This window comes from Equus asinus, chromosome 2 (genome assembly GCF_041296235.1).
Source record: "Equus asinus isolate D_3611 breed Donkey chromosome 2, EquAss-T2T_v2, whole genome shotgun sequence".
Classification (NCBI taxonomy): Eukaryota; Metazoa; Chordata; class Mammalia; order Perissodactyla; family Equidae; genus Equus; species Equus asinus.
In genome coordinates this window covers 145,712,138-145,734,686 of record NC_091791.1, presented here as the reverse complement: position 1 = coordinate 145,734,686, position 22,549 = coordinate 145,712,138, and the positions used below count along the sequence as shown (strand labels likewise).

Here is a 22,549-nt window from a genome sequence, read left to right as displayed (position 1 = left end):
CACATTCCAAAGGACAGAATAATTCGTCTCCATCTTATTAGCATACCTCCCAGTTAAGCTAAATGTGAATCCCCTCCTTAGCTCTGAAATTTTAGAAGCTTGTTTTTTTAAGATGCCTCTCTCATGACCCTTTACCCTGAACACCAGGGTCAAGCCCCAGATTTCTTACTTAATAGCTTATTTCAGAGGCGGTATACTTTTATACTGAGGATGCCCTTCCAGACAGTAGAGGTTCTCCTAGTTTTTCATAAAACAGTTTGCAAACCTACCTCTGTTGACAAATAAAAGAATTATACTTTTTTGATGTACGTGGACTGGTTAGAACCTATAAAATGTGCCATTGGTTTCTAACTAAATCACTTTCATGCTAAGATATCTGGTCTCGGAGTTTAGTACTGATGGCAGTATTAGCTTTCTGTGCCAGGGAATTTTGTAGTGATGTCACTTAGTTCCTTGAGCTCCTTCCAAGTTATATGCCAAAATCACTTAGTGATCTCATTGGAAATTATTCTTAAAGATGAATCAGATGACTGCTCATTTTTTTTTTAAGCAAAAAATTGGGAACTACTGAAAGGAATAGTTATGCATTCATTAAAGTCAACTACTATCTCATATTCTGAGACTAATCAAATGACGATTAGTTATTTGTTATTCTTTCACTTGAAGGCACACCCTCTTTCTGGAGCTAAAATCACATAGAATTGGCATGACAGAGGGAATCCTACATAAAACTGAAAATTAGATATTTCAGGATTTTTCCTTTTGACCTCGAATAAAAACTGTATACTCATGCCAAATTTTAACTTTCTAGATCATCTCGAAATGTTTGAAAAAGACCTGACAGACTAAGAACACTTGAGAGTTGATTAGTAATTTCACTTTGTGATTTGTGAAATGATTGTTTATAATTATACCTGTTACAGAATTGAAAGCATATGTAAACATCTGAGAAGGAGGAATTAATCCTAATTAAGTGAAGCTCAAGGCATTATGTCTTCGATACATTTGGGGGAATATTTTATACTAGTAAATGTCCTCCTTTTAATGGTGTAGTTTTATTAACAGCAAAAAGAAGGAATTAGGCAGCTAGTAAGGCACAGCTGACAAAAGATCTATTAAAGATTGTTTTTAAGTGCATTATTTACAATGGAATCCATGATATACATCTGTTAAGTTCGTGTAAATCCAATGAGCTCATGGTAGGAATGGTATCATGGTATTGAGTAATCTTGGCAAAAGTTAAAGAAAATGTCTTTCCTATGAATCTACTATGTTCAGAATGTTGAGAAACTAAATGTTTGAGAAAATTAAAACAATAACATAATCCCAGTATACATTTCTTTTACTTGAAGATGTAATATTAAAATGTTGGGAAGCTTTTTACCTTTTTCTCCTTGAAATTTTGCAAAATATTTAACTGAAGGATAGACCAAGACAAAGATGGAGAGTCTTCATCCACCTCTTTCTCATTCTTGAGGATAGTGAAGATGCAGAGTGCTGACTCTATAGCTGATTATTATCTCCTATCATATTTTTATGTATCTTGAATATTCTCTCTCCAAGCAGATAAGGCATAGAGCCTTGCCATGGATTTGACACTGGGGAAATAATTTGCCCCAGTCTTTAATATTTCATGTTGACTCTCCTCTTGCTTTGCTGTGTCAGGAGGCTTCCTGCCCATTTCTAATATCACACTACCTCTTTACCTAGCCTAAGTTGTTTCTTTCCTGGGTGTCCCTTATTTTGTGGATGGACCAGAGCCGAGCTGCACCTCATTCACTGCACTCAGGTGTGCCAGCGGATTCCACTGGAGCTGCTGACTCACCCAGGCGGGGCTCTTCCCTTCCTTGCAGAAGTGGTCTCCCTGTTGGCCCCGGGTGGGGGTTGGGGCTAGAGCCAACTATGCGTTTTGTGTTGTTCTCCCTTCCCCTCTCTGAGAAAGGACTGCCCTGGAGTTTCCTTCCCGTGAACCTCACATGCCCCACCCTGCTTAATAAAGGTGAATTTAACTGGATTGCCTTAAACTAAGGATTTCTCATATGCTTTCCAAGTTATTTGTTCACAATTACCTTAGTTTTCCAGCAAGAATTATCTATGATTAACATAATTCTTAACATATTCAGTAGCTGTAACTTAATATCAGAGGAAAAGAGAGAAGGACCAGTGAAGAAAGGTTCTGGCAATAAAATCGTTAACATGGTTCTCGATGCCTCTTACTGATTTTGTGGCGATAACAAGGATGTTGGCAAGATATTCTTTTTTTTCCCCTCTTGGCACAAACATGGGTTTGGATAAGTGCCATGCATTTAAGTACTGTTATATGAATTCCTATCTTGGTTTCTTCTACTTCCTTAGGCTGCCATTTTATAGTTTCAGAAACATTACTGAACTATTTTAACGTTCTTAGCAGCCGAAAGTCATAGCCCTCTTTCTGTTTGTCTTGTTTCACTATGGGGGGAGGGGGTGGGCACATCATTTCATACTTGTCTGAGAGATTTTTTTTCCTGATCTAGTCATTGCTTATTTTGCTACAATGTGAAGAATTCTAATTTCAGTTTTTAAAAATTCCAGTTTTGGACTTTGCTATGTTAAATAAGGAAATTAAAGTCATTTGAGAGAATGCTGTCTACTGAAGGATAAAAATGAGTAGCTATTTTCTTAGACATTATGTTATTTCAAATAAATGCAAAAATTAAAAGTTATAAGTCAGGGTTTTTTGACCGTATTTCAAGGAGAAAAGTAAAATTAATCAGTCCAGAATAACTCATCCTAATCTTGTCAGAACTATGATTATACAGATTAGTGTTTATCAACCTGAGTAGATAAGAATCAGAAACACCTAGGGAGCTTTTTCAAAAATATCCATGTCTAGGCAATCCTCATTCCCTGAGTTGAAGAACCACTGATGTGGATACTTGAGACTACGTAGTTTTCAATCTCTTGGGTTGTTTGTTTTGGAAAACTCTCTCTGTGTCTCTCTACCTGTCTCTGTCTCTCTCTCTGTCTCTGCCTGTCTCTCTCTTACAGGCACACACACACACACACACACATGCAGGAAATTCCAGGGGAAATAAGAACAAAGAATTAATGCATATCTATTATGTTTACAAGATGCCAGTTCCTTTTATATATTAAATCATTTTATCAGAATGAGATTGAGTTTTCTTTAAATAAATAATCCGTGATTAAAAAGAAAAACATCAGAATCAAGATGATCATAATGAAGTGAACTACTAATAAGTTTGTTAATAGATGATTTTGGATAAAAGTAGTGTCAAATTTGTGCATTTCCCTACTTTCTTCAAAAACAAACACACCACCCTACAAAATACCTCTATATCTAACAGAAGCCTAACATTTCACTCATGCTGCAAGACACTGAGAGCACAAACTAAACTAACCGTTATAAAGGAGATCTATTATAGTTGTCAGCATCTCATGTCATGAAGATTTTTAACTTAAATCTAACTGATATAAGACTAACTTGAATTAGGACACATTTAGAAAGGCATTTTCCATTATATGGAATCAGTCTAGCGGTTTGCTAATTATGTGTTTCTCAGAAAACAGCTATTTTGACTAAGAAGCACAAGCATGCTGTCTGACTCAATGTGTCTCAGAAAATTATCTTTTTTTTCTCTTTACATTTTAGGGAGCAGTTATAAATTTTACTCAGGAAGACAGAAAAGCCCATATTTAGTACATTAGCCTTTTAGTGGGTTTTTTGAACATTGTCATTAAGATGCAATCCACATCATAAAATTTACCCATTTAAAGTATACAATTCATCAATTTTTAGTATATTCTCAGAGTTTGGCAACTATCACCACAATCTTTAGGTTAGAACATTTTATCATCCCCAAAAGAAACCTTGTACCCATTAGCACTTAATCTCCATTCCTCACTCTATTCCCCCAGCCCTAGGAAACCACTAATCTACTTTCTGTCTCTCTAAATTTGCCTATTCTGGACGTTTCATATAATTGAAATCATACAACATATATTTATGATTGGCTTCTTTCACTTAGCATAATGTTTTGGAGTTTCATCCACGTTGGAGCACATATCAATGCTTGTCTCCTTTTTATGGCTGAATCATATTTCATTGTATGGATATACCACATTTTGTTCATCTGTTCATCTGTTGATGGACATTTGGATTGCTTCCACTTTTTAGCTATTATGAATAATGGTGCTATGAATATTTGTAGACAGGTTGTTGTGGAGATAGATTTTTCATGTCACTTGGGTATATAGGTTACATACATAGGAGTGGCATTGCTGGGTCACATGGTAACTATGTTTAACAATTTGAAGAACTGCCAAACTGTTTTCCAAAGTGGCTGCACCCTTTTATATTCCCACTGGCAGTGTATTAGGGTTCCAATTTTTCCACATCCTCACCAACACTTGTCTGTCTTTTTGATTGTAGCCATCTTATTAGATGTAAAGGCATAATAATGCATTGTGGCTTTGATTTGCTGTTCCCTAATGACTAGTGATAGCAAGCATTTTTTCATGTGCTATTAGACATCTATATATCTTCTTTGGAGAAATGTCTCTTCAAATCTTTTGCCCATTTTTAGATTGGGTTTTTAAAAATTATTGATTTGCCTCAATCAGTCATTTCATTTATTATTGATAAATTTTATATATTCTGGATAAAAGTTCCTTATCGGATGTATGATTTGAAAAGATTTTCTCCCATTGTGGGTTGTCTTTTCAGTTTCTTGATGGTATCATTTACCTCACAAAAGTTTTCGGTTTTGATGTAGTCCAATTTATATATTTATATAGTGCAATTTATTTATTTCTGTTTGTCACTTGTGCTTTTGATGTTATATCTAAAAAACCATTGCCTAACTCAAGATCATGGAGATTTACTCTTAGGTTTTTTTCTAAGAATGTTATAGTTTTAGCTCTTACATTTAGGTCTATAATCCATTTTGAATTAATATTCGTGTATGATGTGAGGTAGGGGTTTGACTTCATTCTTTTGCCTGTAGCTAACCAGTTGTCCCAGCACCATTTGTTGAAAAGACAGCTCTTTCTCCATTGAATTGTCTTGGTGCCCTTGTAGAAATTCAATCGACCATAAATATAAGGGTTTATTTCGAGACTCTCAATTCTATTCCATTGATCTAAATATCTTCCTTTATGCACCATAACACTGTCTCGATTACAGTGGCTTTGTATTAAGTTTTGAATTTGCGAAGTGTGAGTCCTTCAACTTTGTTCTTCTTTGTCAAGGTTGTATGGCTATTCTAGTTCCCTTGGATTTCCATATGAATTTCAGCATCACCTTGTCACTTTTGCAAAAAAAGTCAGCTAAGATTTTCAAAGGGATTGTTTGAATCTATAAATCAGTTTGGGGAGAGCTCCTTAGGTTTTGTACTCATAATACTAAACTTAATTCTGCCTAGTTTATCCTTTCTTACAAAACTAATTTCCTTGCTTTTAGCTTTCTATAACTAGGTTTTGTATATGCACAGATAGTGTGTTAGTGTTAAACTGACCATGAAGAAATATGAAGTACTTTTAATATTGTTAAAAGCATAATATCGTATAGTCTAAATACCTCTACAATAAAAATCTCTACATACAGGGAAATTATCATAAAGAGGAGTGCCAGGTGAAATACCCAGCTATTTCAAAGCTATATAAAATAGAGCAAAATTCTATAATCACAGAAGAATTTGCATGAGCCCTTGAACATTTTGTTGTGTTTTGCTTTGTTGTTTTCTCTGATGAGATTCATTTTGTATTTGTAAGTATTAGCAAAAGTTTGTGCATGGGCAAAAATTAGATTTGAACAATGCCTTTATGGAATGTAGATGAGGATTACAAAAATAAACATTTTAGATTTTTATAATGCTTTAGATTCCATTGGTCCCGAGAATAAGTCACAGGCAGCTATTTGATAGCTTGTATAGTTTTGTTTAGTAAGTGAATAGCATAATCCAGTGGTTCTCAACCCTGGCTGCTGTGCATTAGAATCCCTGGAGAGCTTTTCAGAAATCCAGATGCTCCATATAGCACACCAGACCAAGTAAATCAGAATCTCTGGGGGTGGGACTTGGACGTCAGAATTTTTTTAAGGTTCCCCAGGTGAACCCGATGTGCAGCCAATGTTTAGAACGACTGCCATAGACAGTTGAAAAATGCAGGCAAGACTGAACTCAGGAAAGTGTAATTATCCTGAAACAGCAATTAAAGTCGTGCCACCTGGATTCTATGCCACTTTAATGGTAATATCAACCACTGAGAAAAGTTCTATGGAATTATTAGGATGTAATGATTTGGGTTTGCCTTTGTCTGTGAACCGATAATAAAAGATTATCTAATAATCATCAGAATGCCAAAATTTGGTACTAAGGAGATCAGTTATGCATACCACCATTTACATAGGTATTTGTTGGAGGGGAAAAGTCCACTGCTAAAATGTTAAGTTCGAAAACCACCAGTTTATTGGAAGAAGCGTTAGGTTAAGAGTTTAGGAATCCGTGCTCTAGTGTTAACTCTGCTGTGTAACTTTGAACCAGAGCATTTAAATTATATTTTATAAAATGAGGCAGTTGAAGTGGAGGTGATCACCAAATTATTTATTCGACAAATTGGATTGCCTACTGTTGTGCTAGGCAAGGATGCAGAGATGAACAGAACATGGACCCTGCCCTTGAAAAGCTCACAGAAGACAGATGTGCGGAATGTGTAAGTGTAGCTATAGTGAATGCACAGGGAATTAGGGGAGCACAGAGTGGCCTTCATCTGGTTCAAGACTGGGACAAGCTCTATGGTTGCCTGTTCAGCAACAGTTCACAAATCCCTTCTTCCTTACCGGCAGTACCCATCCCTGAAGTAGACTGAAAACGCCAGATGCTTGCTTTCCTAGCTGCATGGACATGTGACCCAGTGCTGGTCCATGAGACCCGAGGAGAAATCTCCTGGACGGTTTTCCCTATAAAAGTTGACAATTGACAAAGTGCCCTTCCTTCCTGTCCTGACCTTGAGTGAAGACTTGATACTTATTGTTACAAAGGTCATCTTGAGACTGATGGCCTGAGAATCAAAGGCCTCCGTGCTGATTATAGCCAGAGAGAATAATGGAAAGAGCCTGGATCCTTGATGTCAGCATTGAGCTGCTGAACCACCCTACAGCCACCTACCAGTGGACGTATTGGGATCGTAAAAATGTGTAGTTTGAACACGTGCTGCTTTAAAGTGGTCTGTGGATCTGCAGGATCAGCATCCCCTGGAGATTGGTTAGAACTGCAGAACCTCAGATCCCATGTCAGACCTACCACATCAGAGTCTGTACTTTCGTAAGATCGCCAGGTGAGTAAGACGCACGTTAAAGCTGGAGAAGCACCACTTGAAACCACTTTTAATTGGATATTCTGTTATATACAGGTAAAAATGTCCTTACTAATTCAAATAGGTTGTGGATTGACCACGTGCCATTTTTTAAATAAGAGAATGCTTGACCAGAAAGACTTGTGATTGAGATCTAGAAAGTTGCAAGAGACTATTATTCTCACTGTAAATGCTGAAACAAGCAGTCTAAGTGCATAATCATAGTTTTTTAAAAAAACTGTCAGAGTGCTTAGGGATAAAACCTAAAATGACTCCACAAGGTGACAAGCCCTCCATAAGAAAGGCGATCCACTCCTGCTCTCTTTCCTGACTGAAATGTAGGGGAAAGGAGAACACCACCATAGAGAGGAGGAAGGCGAAGTCAGCCTAACTGCTAACAAACTTTTAATGACCATGTATGGGCTGGCATGGTAGATTAGAATCCAGAGAAGCCCTAGACCAGTGCTGTCCCCTAGAACTTTCTGCCGTGATGGAACTGTTCAATATCTGTGCTAACCAGTTTGGTAGCTACCAGCCAAATGTGGCTGTTGAGAACTTGAAATGTGCCTAGTGTGACTGAGGAACTGAATTTTTAATTTTAATTAATTTAAATAGTCACATGTGGTAGCGGCTACCATATTGGACAGTGCAGCCCTCAAGAGAGAGTGAGACTGCACTACCCCCCATTCTTTTTTACAGGTCTTCCCTTAGTGCTCGGGTACTACTCCAAGAACAGAGGCAATGGTGCAGAGCCGAGAGGAAATTCCTGAGGCTTGGGTTTTCAGCTGGGAGAACTGAGGGAGAGGCAGGAGAGCTGAGAGAAACCCCTCCCGGGGCATCCCCAACTTCACAGAGTGGAGAGCAGACAAGGCAAGAGTGGGGCGGAAAGATCTGCCAAAGCCTAAAATTCAGGGGGTGGGACCAGAAAACAAAGAGAGCTCCCCAGTCCCTCAGAGAGCTGGCAGCCTGGGCTACACATGGGAAGAAATCTCTCCCACTTCACAGTTCGAAAAGGTAAGAAGCTCAGGAGATCTCCAGAACCTCATGAGGGTTTAATGCCAGGCCGTGCTGGAGAGAGAGTCCTGATCCTGCCCTCAGAATGTTCGAAGCCAATGAGGAGCTGAATCAAACTAAAGTTGCAGCAAAGCCCAGATTCAGCTGAACTGTGGAGCATATTGATTCAGCCCTGACCTAAGGGGCAAGCTCCTTTCTGGGAATAAATATCCTTTCCTCCACTCTCTGCTATACTTTAATACAAAATGCCCAGCACACAGTCATATTTCTTATGACACATGTGACCCTAAGTCAAGAAAATAGTCAATAGAAGACTCAGACATCACTTAGATGTCAGTGTTATCAGTCAGGGACTTGAAAATAACTATGACAAAAATACCAAAGAATCTGGTGGACAAGGTGCACAGCATGTGTGAAGAGATGAAGAATTTCAGCAGAGACGCAGAAACTATTTTTTTAAAAAGAACAAAATGGAAATGCTAAAAATAAAAAATGGAGTATCAGAAATTTTACGATCCTTTATATGGACTTAGCAGAACATGCTTGACCAGCTCGGCCAGATTCCTGGGAGCAGTCTGTATTGTGGATGGATTCGTATGGTTGCACTGATTGATATTCACCTTGAACAGGAAGTGCACACACTTGATGCGCTCCTCATACGCCCACAAACATTGCTTTTCATAGAGCACTCCATAGATTCATCAGGCCACATATTCTCTCATATTTCCCTAGTTGTTTCCTGACAGAAGAGAAAATAATTGGCACTTCTGGGAATCCATATGGAGGCCTTTTGAGCTCATTTACTGAGAATTGTCACCTGTCTAGAGAGAGAACCCAGAGGCAGTCTCAGTCCCCCGTCTGCTCCGTGTGCTTGTTTGGTGGGCTTGCGCTGCAGTGGCATCATTACCTTTTCCCTTTCCTTCGTGTTGTCAATCTTGCATGGAACATATGGTAATAAAATACTGATTTGCACCTAAGAAAGATTTTAGGTTTCTGGAATAACTAATTTCTTAACAGATAATCTTGTTAGTGTTCATTGAGGCTTTGGGGAACAGTGATCAAAAGTTTCAGAATACCACGCAGGACATAGAGGAATTTTTTTGCAATTAGAACTTGAATTTCTGGAATCATAATTGCCTCTGCTATTCCCAAGTGAGCATAAGAGTTTGTTGCTTAAGAATAAGAAAGTAGGTTCCGGTTTTTTTAAATCTCTTTGAAGTTTTGTAGATTTTTTAAATTCATTCCTTCTTTTGTCTTTTAATTCAGTATTTGTAGAGCAATTCATAATTACTCCAAAAGAGCCTATTTTTATTGCCACAAGTAGGAAAATTTCTCAGTTGATTTTTTTCTTTGTTCTAACTTGTATGGCAAAGTATTGCCCAAGAAACTTATAAATACATATCGAAGATGAAACAAAATTATTGTAGCTATTTATCTTGACTTTTTCCTCAGTTTCAATTATATATATTTTTAATAATTTTTGTTAGAGTAAAATGGTAATGAGTTGATTGCAATAGTAGTGGAATTAATAAACTGCTTTATTTTACAGGGAAAATATTTATCCCTAAACAGAAACCAATACAGACTTTTACAGAAGAAAAAGTCTCTCTCGATCCGGAATTAGAAGAAGCTTTGACAAGTGCTTCTGATACAGAATTGTGTGACCTTGCAGGTATCTCTTAAATCAAATTAATCTGTGGGTGAGTGTGGAGGGGAGCGGGCACCAGCACACTCCTACATACGTTATACAGATGCTTCCTTTGCCTGGCGAAGTGCCACTGAGTTAGTGACCCATATTTGACTTTGTTTTTTTCTCTATAGATCTGACATAAAGGATTTCATTTCTTTAAGTTCTCTCAATGGCAAAATTTTTATGTTAATGGAATTTATTGTATTATTTGACATCTTTCTCCATGTTGCCATATTTGAAAGTGTATAAAAATCTTTCATCAGCCGGTGCTCAGCTGGAAGCTGTCCCATCTGAGGACTGAAAAAGGGTCTCCAGGGTCAACTGCTGTCCCATTTTATCAGGAGACCCCAAGATGGGTAACTGGAAAGCAGATGCAGCTGTCAGTCATGAGCTGTACTCACCACTTTCCCAACTTTCCTGAAGTGTATATGGAACACTCCAAACCCCCCTGTTATTTTCATCATCGTCAGACCAGTATCTCCGCATCTACCTCCACACACACCCATTTTCCTAGATAGAAAAATGTGCTGCATGGGGAGACCTTAGTACCAGGTAACCCCAAGAACTAACATGTTTGAAAGGAGCAGTGATGATTCTTTGGAAAGGGGCAATCAAGGTGTGGTACCACAGCCAGAGCAGGTGTCTTTTTCCTTGGGAGGCCGAGGACTGATGGATTTGTAAGTTGTGCGTTTATCAGCGTGGAATGGGCCATACTGTAGCCCCAAGATGCGGCATACTGTAGCTTCCGCCCTATTTGTGAAAAAGGGCATCAAAAACCAAAACCAAATTTGTTTTTCCTAAGTGTTGTTTTTGAGGGATGCTTCTTTAATCTTAAATATGAGAAGTCAACTATGCTTTTAGTATTCTACTCCCAGCTGACATACGAATGTAAGTTAATATGAAAGTTAACAGATGTAAAAATCGTGAAGGTTAATTTGAAAATCTGCCTTTTGTCACATCATGTTCCCAAAAGCCTTGTGAAAAGAACGATCAACAAGAATAGATCATTTCAATTTTCTGTCTTAGCCACTAGAGGGAGCTAAGCATAGATTTAATTTAGGATTAGGCTGGCTCCAGCTGTGTGTCTGAGTTCAGAAATGCAAGGAAATCCAAATTCAGAAATGTGGGGGAAATAACAAGGTGTTGATGAGAAAGAGATTGTAGGTGGTTTTTAGTCATGTTGTCTCCTTTTTTTGGCTGCAGAATCTGTATTTTATTAAGTAGGAAAATGTCCAGAGAATGTTAAAATCCTTGATAGAAAATTTGGTTTTAAAATTAATTCTTTATGTTTAAAACTGATGGAAATGAAAAATAACTTTCTTTTTCTATATTTATAGCTATTCTTGGGATGCACAATTTGATAACGAATACACAGTTCTGTACTATAGTGGGAAGTAGTAATGGTGTGGACCAGGAACATTTTTCGAGTGAGTACTTACAATGCTTTGTGAATTTCAATCCTTTGTTAAACATATTCTGTTTTCTCTATATATAAACTTCAGTATATACATACAAAATGTTATGTATATATAGTTGAAACCCAGATTCCAGTTAGATGACATTGGCATAGAAAGTCATTGCAAATAGAATATTGAATATTTTATGCTTAATGTGTCAGCGAATGTAATAGAAACAACTCTCACCTCACTGAACAATACTGATGGTTAAACAGTACAAAAGCTAATCAGACTTGGCTTTTGTTGACATTTTATTTTCAATGTTAGCTGATTTTCAAGAAATCCACAACAGTGCTGACTAACTACATTATAAAATCAGATTCAGGAAAAACCTCAGAACTGTTCAGCTCCTAATCCTTTTAGTTGATGCCAAGTATTAAATAGCCTAAAGCAAAGCTTTTTAAAAAATTTATTCATAGGATGTTATAAAATTACCAAAGCAATGCATACTTTTGTGGCACATTTAAACAATACCTAAGTGTATAAGATCAGAAGTAAAAGTGTTTCTATCCACAGACAACGTGCCTTCTGCTCCTGTACCCCCTCCCCCACCCCTCACTGTTAACAGTTTGGTATAGATCCTTCTAGACATTGTACCATGTTTGTACAAACTTATATATGTATACATGTTATACATAAATAGTCTTTTGTTTTTTACAGAAATGGGATCATATGATAAATATTTCTTGCAACTTAATTCGTCAGTAACAATACTATTGGCAGATTTTTTTGAATGCTGACTTGGGCCATGTTCTGTACACAGCTCTTGAATGTGAATTGCTCTCATTTAATCCTCATAACAGTTCTATGAAATAGGTGTTATTGTTATCCGTAATTTGCATGTGAGGGAGCTGAGGCTTTAGAATGAATAAGTAAGTAACTTCAGTATCACACAAAGTCAGTAGTGAGGACCTTAATCCATGCCTTACAGTTTATCACTTAGCAATAAATCAGGTTTCCAATTAGAACATATGGACCTACCACATTCAAACATCTGTATAACATTCCATTTTATGAATGTTCTATAATTTGGCCATTCTCCCTATTTTTTTTACAGAAACGTTCAGACCTACATAGGAGAGAGAATAATGTATTCATCACCCAGCTTCAGTTGTTTTTGACATTTTGCCAGCCTTATTTCATCCATTGTCTGCCTCCCTCCCCACCCCTTCCACTTTTTTTTCCTGGAATATTTTAAAGCAAATCCTGTTCACTTGTATTACTTCACCCATAAATATTTCCATATGTGTCTCTCACAAATAAAGCCTATTCTTTTAACCTAACCACAATGCCATTATCAAACCTAAATATTAACAATACTTCCTTCGTATCATCTAATAACTAGTCTGGGTTCAGATTTCCCCTATTCTCTCAAAAACATTTCACAGTCGGTTGGTTCAAATCAGGATTCAAGTATGGGTCACATATTGCATTTGGTTGTCATTTGGTTTCAGTTCCTCTAAATTTCTTAAGAGTTCTCCTCAACCTCTTTCCTGCTCTCTTCATGCCATTTATTTCTTGAAGAGACTGGATTATTTGTCATGTAGAATTTTCTACCTTCTGGATTTGGCTGATTGCAACCTTGTGGTATCATTTTACATGTTTCCCTATCTCCCGTGTTTCTGTAAACTGTTACTTTCTAGAGGCTTGATCAGATTCAGGTGCGGCTTTTTGGTTTTTGGTTTTTGGCAGGATTGCTTCCCAGGTGGTGATTGAATCACATTAGGAGCATATCACGTCTGGTCATTCCTCTGTGGGGAATGTGTTAATATTGATCAGTGGGTTCAAATGTCCATAGCCTGATCCTTCCATTTAAAGTTCCCTGTGAACCTTTCTTAATGGTCTCAGCACCATTTGTTGACTGGATCCATTATTTCATTAGGGAGCAAGGCTCTTTAAATACATGCATTCTGTGGAGAGGGGAAAGAAAGCTTTTGGTTTTATAAAATTTAGAATTGAGGAAACACTCAATTTTCCATTCAGTGAGGAAGCTCTTTGCCAACGCTCATAATCTACCGTCTTGAAGCAGATTGCCTTGGGGCTGGTCCCATGGCCAAGTGGTTAAGTTCACGTGCTCCTCTTTGGAGGCCTGGGGTTCGCCAGTTCAGATCCTGAGCAGGGACCTACGCATCACTCATCAAGCCATGGTGTGGCAGCATCCCACCTAGAAGAACTAGAATGACTTACAGTTAGGATATACAGCTATGTGCTGGGGGTTTGGGGAGAGGAAAAAAAAAAAGAGGAAGATTGGCAACAGATGTTAGCTCAGAGCCAGTCTTCCTCACCAAAAAAAAAAGAAGAAGAAGAAGATTGCCTTGCTGAACTTAGGTGAGAGGGAGCCCCCCTGTCCTTTTAGCAGAGCTCTGTTAGGAAGGTTTTCCTTGTTTTGAATGAAATTCTGCCTTCTGGCAAGGTACACCTGTTCCAACCCAGCCTTTCAGAACAACATGAACTTTCTCTCTTCTCTCTCTACAAGATAAATCAGAAAACAGCAAGCATACTTTCTTTTAATATATACTTCCAGGCTAAATATATCAAGATCTTTCAATTGTCCTCAGGAAAATAATTTTCAGACCTTCATCCAAGTTGATCTCAGAATGCTGTGTGTGTGTGTGTGCGCGCGCACGAGTGCACATGTGTGATATTTGAAAAGAACACAGTATTCTAAGAGGGAATTGATTGGATGAGTGTCAGTTTACCTTGTCTTAAGATGAACTTTGCTCCTGAAAGCTAGAGGAGGGCAGAAGGGAAGAACTAAGCCAGATAGTGACCCTGTCAGTCTTTCCGTGTTAGTTGCTCTTAACTTTTTTGCGGCCGTTCACCTCTTTGAAACATCTGAGGCTAAAGATGTTCTCCCCAGAAAATTTATCCCTAAAAGGTTGCCTGGTATAGGTATTCGTAGACCTCCACACACATCAAAGCGCATCACTTGGATCTCATTGGAGGGGGTCAAGGCTTCCGGGTCCTCTTTCAGCTTTGCGTGGTTGTGTTCAGCTGTGTGTGCGGATAGGATGTACGGTGAAGGATTGGGAGTAGGAGGAAGGAGGGCATCAGTTTGTGGCATTTCTGTCTCAGTCACTCTTCTGTGCACTGTTACCTCTCTGCCTCCCCATTCCCTGTTCCTCTCTTCTTCCTGCTAGTCCTCCCCGTCTCCCCATTGCACAGTACTCCCCATGAGAGGAGGCGGTCATGTGGCCTTCCGTCACCTTGCTCTTCTCATCGAGGCTGGATTCTTTCACGTCTGTGATTCTTACTGCCTTTACAGTGTTACTAATCAAATCTCAGAGAAAATGAAAGGAGATGTTGGATTCGATCATATTAGAACTTTATCTTAAACATTGCTAAAAATCAATGGAATCATTAGCTCATGTTATCCAGTCTATTTTAGTGGTAAAGATATCTTCTAATACACGAAGAGGTAGTGAAAATATTTATTTTTGAAGGCTGATACATTGCAAACAAGTGAATTGTTGAAGTGTGTTTGGTATATGTTCAATTAAATTTTACTTGAGTGCTTTGTATATGTGTTAATGCATAAAAGATCTTTTAGAAATTGTGGAGAAGAAACTTTTAAAGTTCTACTGTGTGTGTGTGTGCACACGTCTTCTATGTGTTACCACATTAATATATGCAGCCACTGTAGTAGTATCAACCAGTGAGACTCTTGCTCTTTTCATTTGTCACTACAGATGTGGTAAAAGGTGAAACGATTCTTCCAGTATTTGATGAGCCCCCAAATCCAACCAACGTTGAAGAGAGTTTAAAGAGAATTAAAGAAAATGATGTTCGTCTTGTTGAAGTTAATTTGAATAACATAAAGGTAGGTGTGCTAGGCACGTGGTAAAGTTTCGAATTGCTTTCAGGCAGTTGGATCTAGGATGCGAGCTGGGCAGTTTTCATATCATATGATTCTTTCTACTTGGCTGTAAAGTTTTTGCTCCTAACAGTATGCCAACATAGATTCCTTCATACTATAGAAATTAAAGTATTGTAGTATTTTCCTGACATGCTTTTTAAAGAGTATCATATAAAAATATAAACCCTACAGGCTGTCAGCGTAAATCTCTGGCTTCCAGAGTACTGCCTGCTTTTAACAGCATGCAGTCTTTTGGGTTTCATTTTTTCCATCAGATTTCCTGAAGTATAATTTATACATAGTAAAATTCTCCCTTTTTAGTGTACTACAGTTCTGTGGACTTTGACAAATGCGTACAGTTGAACAAGGACCACCACAATCAGATATAGAACATGTCACACCCCTTTGTCATCATTTTCTGCCCCCAGCTCCAGCCCCTGACAACCCCTGAAGTGTCTCCTTTCCCCATCATTTTGCCTTCTCCAGAGTGTCGTGTGAATGGAATCACGTGGCAGTACGTAGCCTTTTGAGTGTGGCTTCTTTTGCTTAGCATAATGCGTTTGGGATTCATCCATGTTGTTGTGTGTGTCAGTAGCCTGTTCCTGTGTATTGTTGAGTGGTATTCTGTTGTATGGGTTTGCTGCAATTTGTTTCTCCACTCACCAGTTGGTAGACCTCTGTGTTCCTTCTAGTTTGGGATGATTATGAGAAAGCCACTGTATACATCCACACGCAGTCATATGTCTTGTGTGAACATACGTTTTCATTTATCTTGAATAAACCACTAAAAGTGGGCTTTCTTGGATCTTATTGGGTTTTAAAACAATGTGACGCTTCCTTGGAGTAAATAAAGAAGAAATGAGTTAGGAGAGCAGAGGGGTAATTAATTACCAAAGGGTAATCTCAGATTAGCTCTTGGGTATTGGCCATTGTATCATAGCTTCATTACAAATTCCTCATTTTAAATCTTGATTTGTCTGAATTGGGTGTAGAGGGAGCATCTGAATTACAAGAATCTAGGGAATAAGACCTCTGTGCTCCTTTAATGAGCGTTCCTTCCTGTACGTGGAGGAAAGAAAGCCTTGGGAAAGCTAATATCCCTCGTTGATCACTAATCTTCATTTTTTTTAAAAATTAGGTCCTCATATATCTCTGTCTCTGAATCAACAGTAATGATCTGAAAATAACCAGGCTACAGGGAACTGAAGTCTTGGTACTAAAAAAGGAAGAAATTAGTGCCTTCTAGAACTATACCTTTCTACATTTCAAGTAGTGTAGGGTTAATCTCTCTGAGTACCATGTAGCTTAAATTAGGTGACTAAGAACAATAACTCATCGCCCTCAGTAATTGCCCTCATTAGAGGTGGGCTCCCCCATCTCTCTTTGTAGAAAAGTGGGTCCACTTTGAACACTCAAGCGTTGACTTCTTTATATTATGAATAATGAAAAGTTGAATAGTGAGAGTTTCTTCAACCTAAATAGTCTAGAAATGGTGATATATACCCTGCTCTAGGTCAACAGTTTGTGCAGACGTACCATAATGGAGAAGTCAAATAGATATGGGGGAGGCTGAATTGTTGTCATTTGTAGACTAACTGTTGTGTGTTCATGTAATTTCTGAATACATTTTAATGAAAAAAAGTAAGTACAAATATATTTGATTAATGGACTGAATCTCCTGAAAACTAAAATGTAATAATGTTCCACATCATTTGTCTTTCAAGAATATCCCAATTCCAACCCTAAAAGATTTTGCGAAGGCTTTGGAAACCAACACACATGTGAAACATTTCAGTCTTGCAGCCACCCGGAGCAACGACCCCGTTGCTGTTGTAAGTAAGCTACTATTGATAATATTGAAATTATGACTACGTACCAAGGTATGTTACAGAGGGGCCTAAACTGTGATTTTATGAACAAGATTTACTCCTTTTTTTCGATTGATGTTTAGCTCATTATGTCCTACCCTTTTATGTATATTTTTTCCTATGAATTTTTAAAAATATAAATGGAGTCGTGCTGTTCTGCAACTCAGTTTTTCACTCAACAGCATATCTTAAAGATCTTTTCATTTAGCGCATTCAGTTCTGCATCATTCTTTTAACATCTGCAGAGGATTCCATTTGTGTATCTGTCATCTTGAATTTTTGTCAAATGCTTTTTCTGTGTCTGTTGAGATGATCATGTGGTTTTTGTCGTTTATTCTAGCAATATGGTATATTACATTGATTAATTTTTGTATTAAGTCAACCCTTGCATCCCTGGGGTAAGTGATGGTATGAACCTTTTCCTTCACTTGGCTTTGAGCACATCACTCCCTTTGATTCTCCTCCTGCCTCACTGGACATCCCTTCTCTGGTCCCTACACTGGTTCTTCCTCATCTCCCCAGTCTCCAAACATTGGAATGGCCCAGGGCTCAGTCCTAGGCCTTCTTCTTTTCTCTATCTACACTCACTTCCTGGGTGATCTCATTCTGTTTTATTGCTGCCTCTTGTCTGTATATGCTGGTGACTCCCTGTGTCGTTATCTCCAGTTCATACCTCTCTCCTAAACTCCTACTCATGTCCAGCTCCCTACTTAACAGCTTTACTTGGATGCCTCACAGACATCTCAAATCAACGTCCCAAGCCAAACCCCTGGCTTCTATCCCATACCTGCTTCCCTCACACTCTTTCCTTTCTCACTAAATAGCAGCTTTATTCTTTCATTTGTTTAAGCCCAAAAAACTGGAGTCATCCTTGACTTCCCTTTCTCACAACCTTAAATGTATATCCAGCCCTGTCTTCAAAATATTTCTAGAATTCAACCACTTCTCACCATTTGCACAACTACCACTCTGGTCCAGGCCACGATCTTCTCTCATCTGCATTATTGCAACAGCCTCCCGCTTGAGCTGCCTGCTTCCTTCCGTCTTACCCACCCCAAAGCCAACTCTTTACACAGCATCAAAAGTGATTCTTTTAAAACTTAAGCTAAATGACCTCCTTCCTATACTCAGAACCCTCCACAGCTCCCTATCTCACTAAGAGTAAAAGTCAAAGTCTTTAGTGGCCTCGTAAGGCATTCCCTGAGCAGATCTCTCCTTTACTTGCCCTTTCCTTCTACTCTTACCCATGCAGCCTTCTTGCTCCTCCTCACACATGTCACTCATGCTCCAAACTCAGGGCCTCGACACTTGTTCCTCTTGCCTAGAACTTTCTCCCTAAAAATATTATACATGGTTTCACGTCATCACTTTATTGGAGTCTTTGCTGAAATGAATGAGCCTTTCTGGTGAGGCCTTTCCCGGCCCTTCATGTACAATAGCAGCCCCACCCTTACCCCCAGCACTCCCCATCTACTCTACTTTGCCTTTCTTCCTCCATAGCCTTTTTTACCATCAGACATTGCATTTTCTTACTTGTTCGTTATCTCGGCCCCTACTAGAATGTAAGTTCTATCAGGCGGGGACTTGTAGGTTTTATTTCTGAATCTACAGAGCAGTACTTGTCAAATAATAGGCCATCAGTAATATCTGAATAAATGTGTGTGCAGATGGATGGGTAAGGGATTTGTTCCAGGCCACATAGCTGGTTGTCGCCAGTAGGAAGTACAGGTGTGTAGATACCTGTCCCAAGTTCTTTCTAGTGTCCCTGCCCCCATTGCCCTTTATCTTTTTTTTCTTTTCTTTAAAGATTGACACCTGAGCTAAGAACCGTTGCCAATCTTTTTTTTTTTTTCTGCTTTATCTCCCCAAATCTCCCTGGTACATAGTTGTATATCTTAGTTGCAGGTCCTTCTAGTTGTGGCATGTGGGACGCTGCCTCAACGTGGCCTGGCGAGCAGTGCCATGTCCACGTCCAGGATCCAAACCAGCGAAACCCTGGGCCGCCGCAGCGGAGCGCAGGAACTTAACCACTCCGAGATGGGGCCGACCCCGCCCTGTCTTTATCTTGACCTACCTTTAGGCTTGATCTTACCTGTATTTTCTGGAGTTTGACCTTGCTTTTGACCCCTCAACAGGGCTGTTTTATATAAACTCGCACTCATATTCTTCCTCCCCTCTCTCTCTCGCCTCTTCTCCCTCTGCTCACTTGCAGGCATCTGTTAATTAATTAATATGGTGTTTATTTAGCACTGAGTTGAATGCCTAGCACTACCATACCCTGTGAGAACTGTAATGGGAGCAGATTGAAGACATACAACCCTTGAGGAATTTAATATTTAGTTAGCCCTTCTTCTCTGTGGTCTTTGTGCTCTTGTAGGTCTAGTTATCTGTGATCTTTTCTGGCCTTCTGCCTCAGGCATTCCTTTTGGTCTCTGCCTTGGAAATTAGTCCCTAATGTACCCTCATTTTGGCTTCACGGTAACCCAGCTGCAGCCGGACCCAAGTAAGAAAAGATGTTCCAAAGAGACATTGATGAAGTTAGTCCTCCAAAGAAACTGAGAGAAAGTCTGAGAGAGACAGGAGGAGGAAGCATGCAGTAGAGTATGAATGAACTTAAGAACGTGACTAGCTGTAGAGAGTGTTACAAAGAGAATTACATGCAACAAAAAAATCTAAAGATTGTGACAGGTACATGTGAAAAGTAGATACATGTGCGGCCTGTGAGGTAGTGTCAAACTAAAACAGTCTAATGAGAAACATTAAGCCAGTTATGTTGGTTAGTATATTTGTTTATGGCATGTACACTGTATAATGGTGCGGTCAAATTTTAATCTCCAAATACTTTCTTTAATTTTTAGGCTTTTGCAGATATGCTGAGAGTGAACAAAAACTTGAAGAGCTTAAATATGGAGTCGAACTTTATTACAGGTGCTGGGATCCTAGCACTGATTGATGCTTTAAGAGATAATGAAACCCTGGCCGAGCTCAAGATTGACAATCAGGTCTGTGTTCTCCAGCGGTGACTTTGACCAAGCACAGCCCGCACTGCTGTGTAGGGCGTGGGGACCCAGGAGGCGGGCGGGAGGAGGGCTTCCAGGGGGCCCTTTGGGAAGGTGGGGGCCTGAAAAGGGATAAGGGGACACCTGAGGATCCAGAATATTAACTTAATATTTTTAGCATAGGTTTTTAGTATTTTCATAGTTATGCAACCATCGCCACTGTCTAATTCCAGAACATTTTCATCACCCCAAAAAGAAACTCCATACCCATTAATAGTCACTCCCTACTCACCCATCCCACTAGCCCCTAGCAACCACTAATCTACTTTCTGTCTCTATGCATTTGCCTATTTTGGGTAGTTGATATAAATGGAATTATGTAACGTGGTCTTTTGTGTCTGCCTTCTTTCAGTTAGCAAAATGTTCTGGAGGTTCATCTATGTTGTAGCATATATCAATACTTGTTCTTTTTTATGGCTGAGTAATGTTGTATTCCATTTGTGTTCTTTCTACTTTTTGAACGTTAGGAATAATGCTGCTAAGAACATTTATATGCAAGTTCTTATATGGACTTAGGTTTTCATTTCTCATGGGTATATACTTAAGAGTAGAATTGCTAGGTCATATGGTAACTCTGTGTTTAACTTTTTGAGGAACGGCCAAATTATTTTCCAAAGCAATTACACCATTTTACATTCCTGCCAGTGTGTCTGAGGGTCCCAGTTTTTCCACATTCTTGCCAATACTTGTTATTGTCTGTCTTTTTGATGATGGTCATCCTTGTGGGTATGAAGTGGTATGATCCACACTTTTTGATGTCTGTATGATCATATACCGAACTCTAAAATTTTGTTTCTTTTATGAATGTTGTAAAATTTGGGAAAATCTAAAAAAGACCAACAGAATCAGCATGTACCTGAATGTCTTATTCTGACTTACCTTGAAAAATGTTTTGATCTAGTTTATTGACACTGTTCTTTATTTCTAATTATTCCAGAGGCAGCAGTTGGGGACAGCTGTAGAATTGGAAATGGCCAAGATGCTTGAGGAAAATACAAATATCCTTAAATTTGGATATCAGTTTACACAGCAGGGACCCCGAACCAGGGCAGCTAATGCCATAACGAAAAACAACGACTTAGGTAAGAAATGCAGCATCAAATAGAATTTTTGAATTGTCTCATTAAGTTACTGTATAGGACAGACCTTTTGTCCTTTTAAAATAAATTTTAACAGAGAGCGGTTACTCAGCCTCGGTTTCTGAAACCTGCACGGTTCTTCTTATACTGATTGAATTACAGTTCAGTTTCAGTGAGGTTCTGGTGATTATTACTTAGTGGGTAAAATCTGTTCCCTGTCACAAACACAGTTTTCAGTGAACAAACGTTTTTCTACAACAAACATTGTAACAAATCCTTCCTATAACACATACTTGTTCTCAGTTACAACTCACCCCTCGGAGCTATTAAAACAAAGATTTCAACATTTACAGGAAAGTGTTTTGCCCTTTTTATCAAACGGTGGATGGAAATTTAATTTTATACGATAAAATATAGAAAAGCATCGTTTTAACTGAAGGCCTGCAGTCAGTGGTACGTGCATGTTGGCCGTGCCTACCTGTGTGCCTGCCACAGCCATGCTGCGCTGTGTCGCTCTTCTCTCCGCTGGCGTCTTGGGCGGTAGTTTCCCGTTCTTTCATGGGTCCTGTTGAACTGCTGAGGCTTGTGGCTTCTGTTGGAAGTAAATTTTCCAGCAAAGGCTGAATTAAAGAATATGATACTTATCATTTTGTTTCTAAAAATTGACTCTTCAGTTAAGTTTGGTGATTGTCCCTGAAATATTTTAAAAGATGCAGTTAGACAAGAATTTAAATAACACTTCTTAAAGGGAGGAACATTTCAAAGTGATGCAGTTCTTTGAAGCTTCAGCCATATTTGAGTTTGTGTTCTTTAAAGGTTTCTGGAGCAGAAAAAATACAGCTCCATTCTTTAATTGAGGTCCCTGTGAAAAGTATTAGTTCAAACCCCTTCTGTCCTTTGATGACTGTAGTTTCCCATAGAAGAATCTAGCCTCTTGCTCTTTAAAAGAGAAAACTGGTGTGTTTCAGTGTATTGCTGATTCTGGAGGTAGTCTGCAAAGTCATGCTAATTGTTTTAGTATTGGGTCACTATTCGACTTCTGTTTTTTTCCTTCACGTATTTAATTTTGCTTTGTAGAGCAATGTTTCTCACGTCTGGCTGAACTTGACAAATAATTGGAAAGTTTTAAGGACACATAGGTTACTGGCTCTAGAATAGTGTTTTACTTAGTAA

At 38.7% G+C, this 22,549-nt stretch overlaps 1 protein-coding gene across 1 annotated transcript in view; it reads left to right on the top strand.

The window, feature by feature from the left end:
- TMOD3 (tropomodulin 3) overlaps nucleotides 1–22,549 on the top strand; it is an 80,699-nt gene that overhangs the window by 42,860 nt on the left and 15,290 nt on the right. The window contains exons 4-9 of the mRNA XM_014850517.3: nucleotides 9,917–10,039; nucleotides 11,395–11,484; nucleotides 15,204–15,334; nucleotides 17,095–17,202; nucleotides 20,097–20,240; nucleotides 21,235–21,379. Of these exons, the coding sequence (XP_014706003.1) occupies nucleotides 9,917–10,039; nucleotides 11,395–11,484; nucleotides 15,204–15,334; nucleotides 17,095–17,202; nucleotides 20,097–20,240; nucleotides 21,235–21,379 (741 nt within the window). The remainder of the gene's footprint in view (nucleotides 1–9,916; nucleotides 10,040–11,394; nucleotides 11,485–15,203; nucleotides 15,335–17,094; nucleotides 17,203–20,096; nucleotides 20,241–21,234; nucleotides 21,380–22,549) is intronic.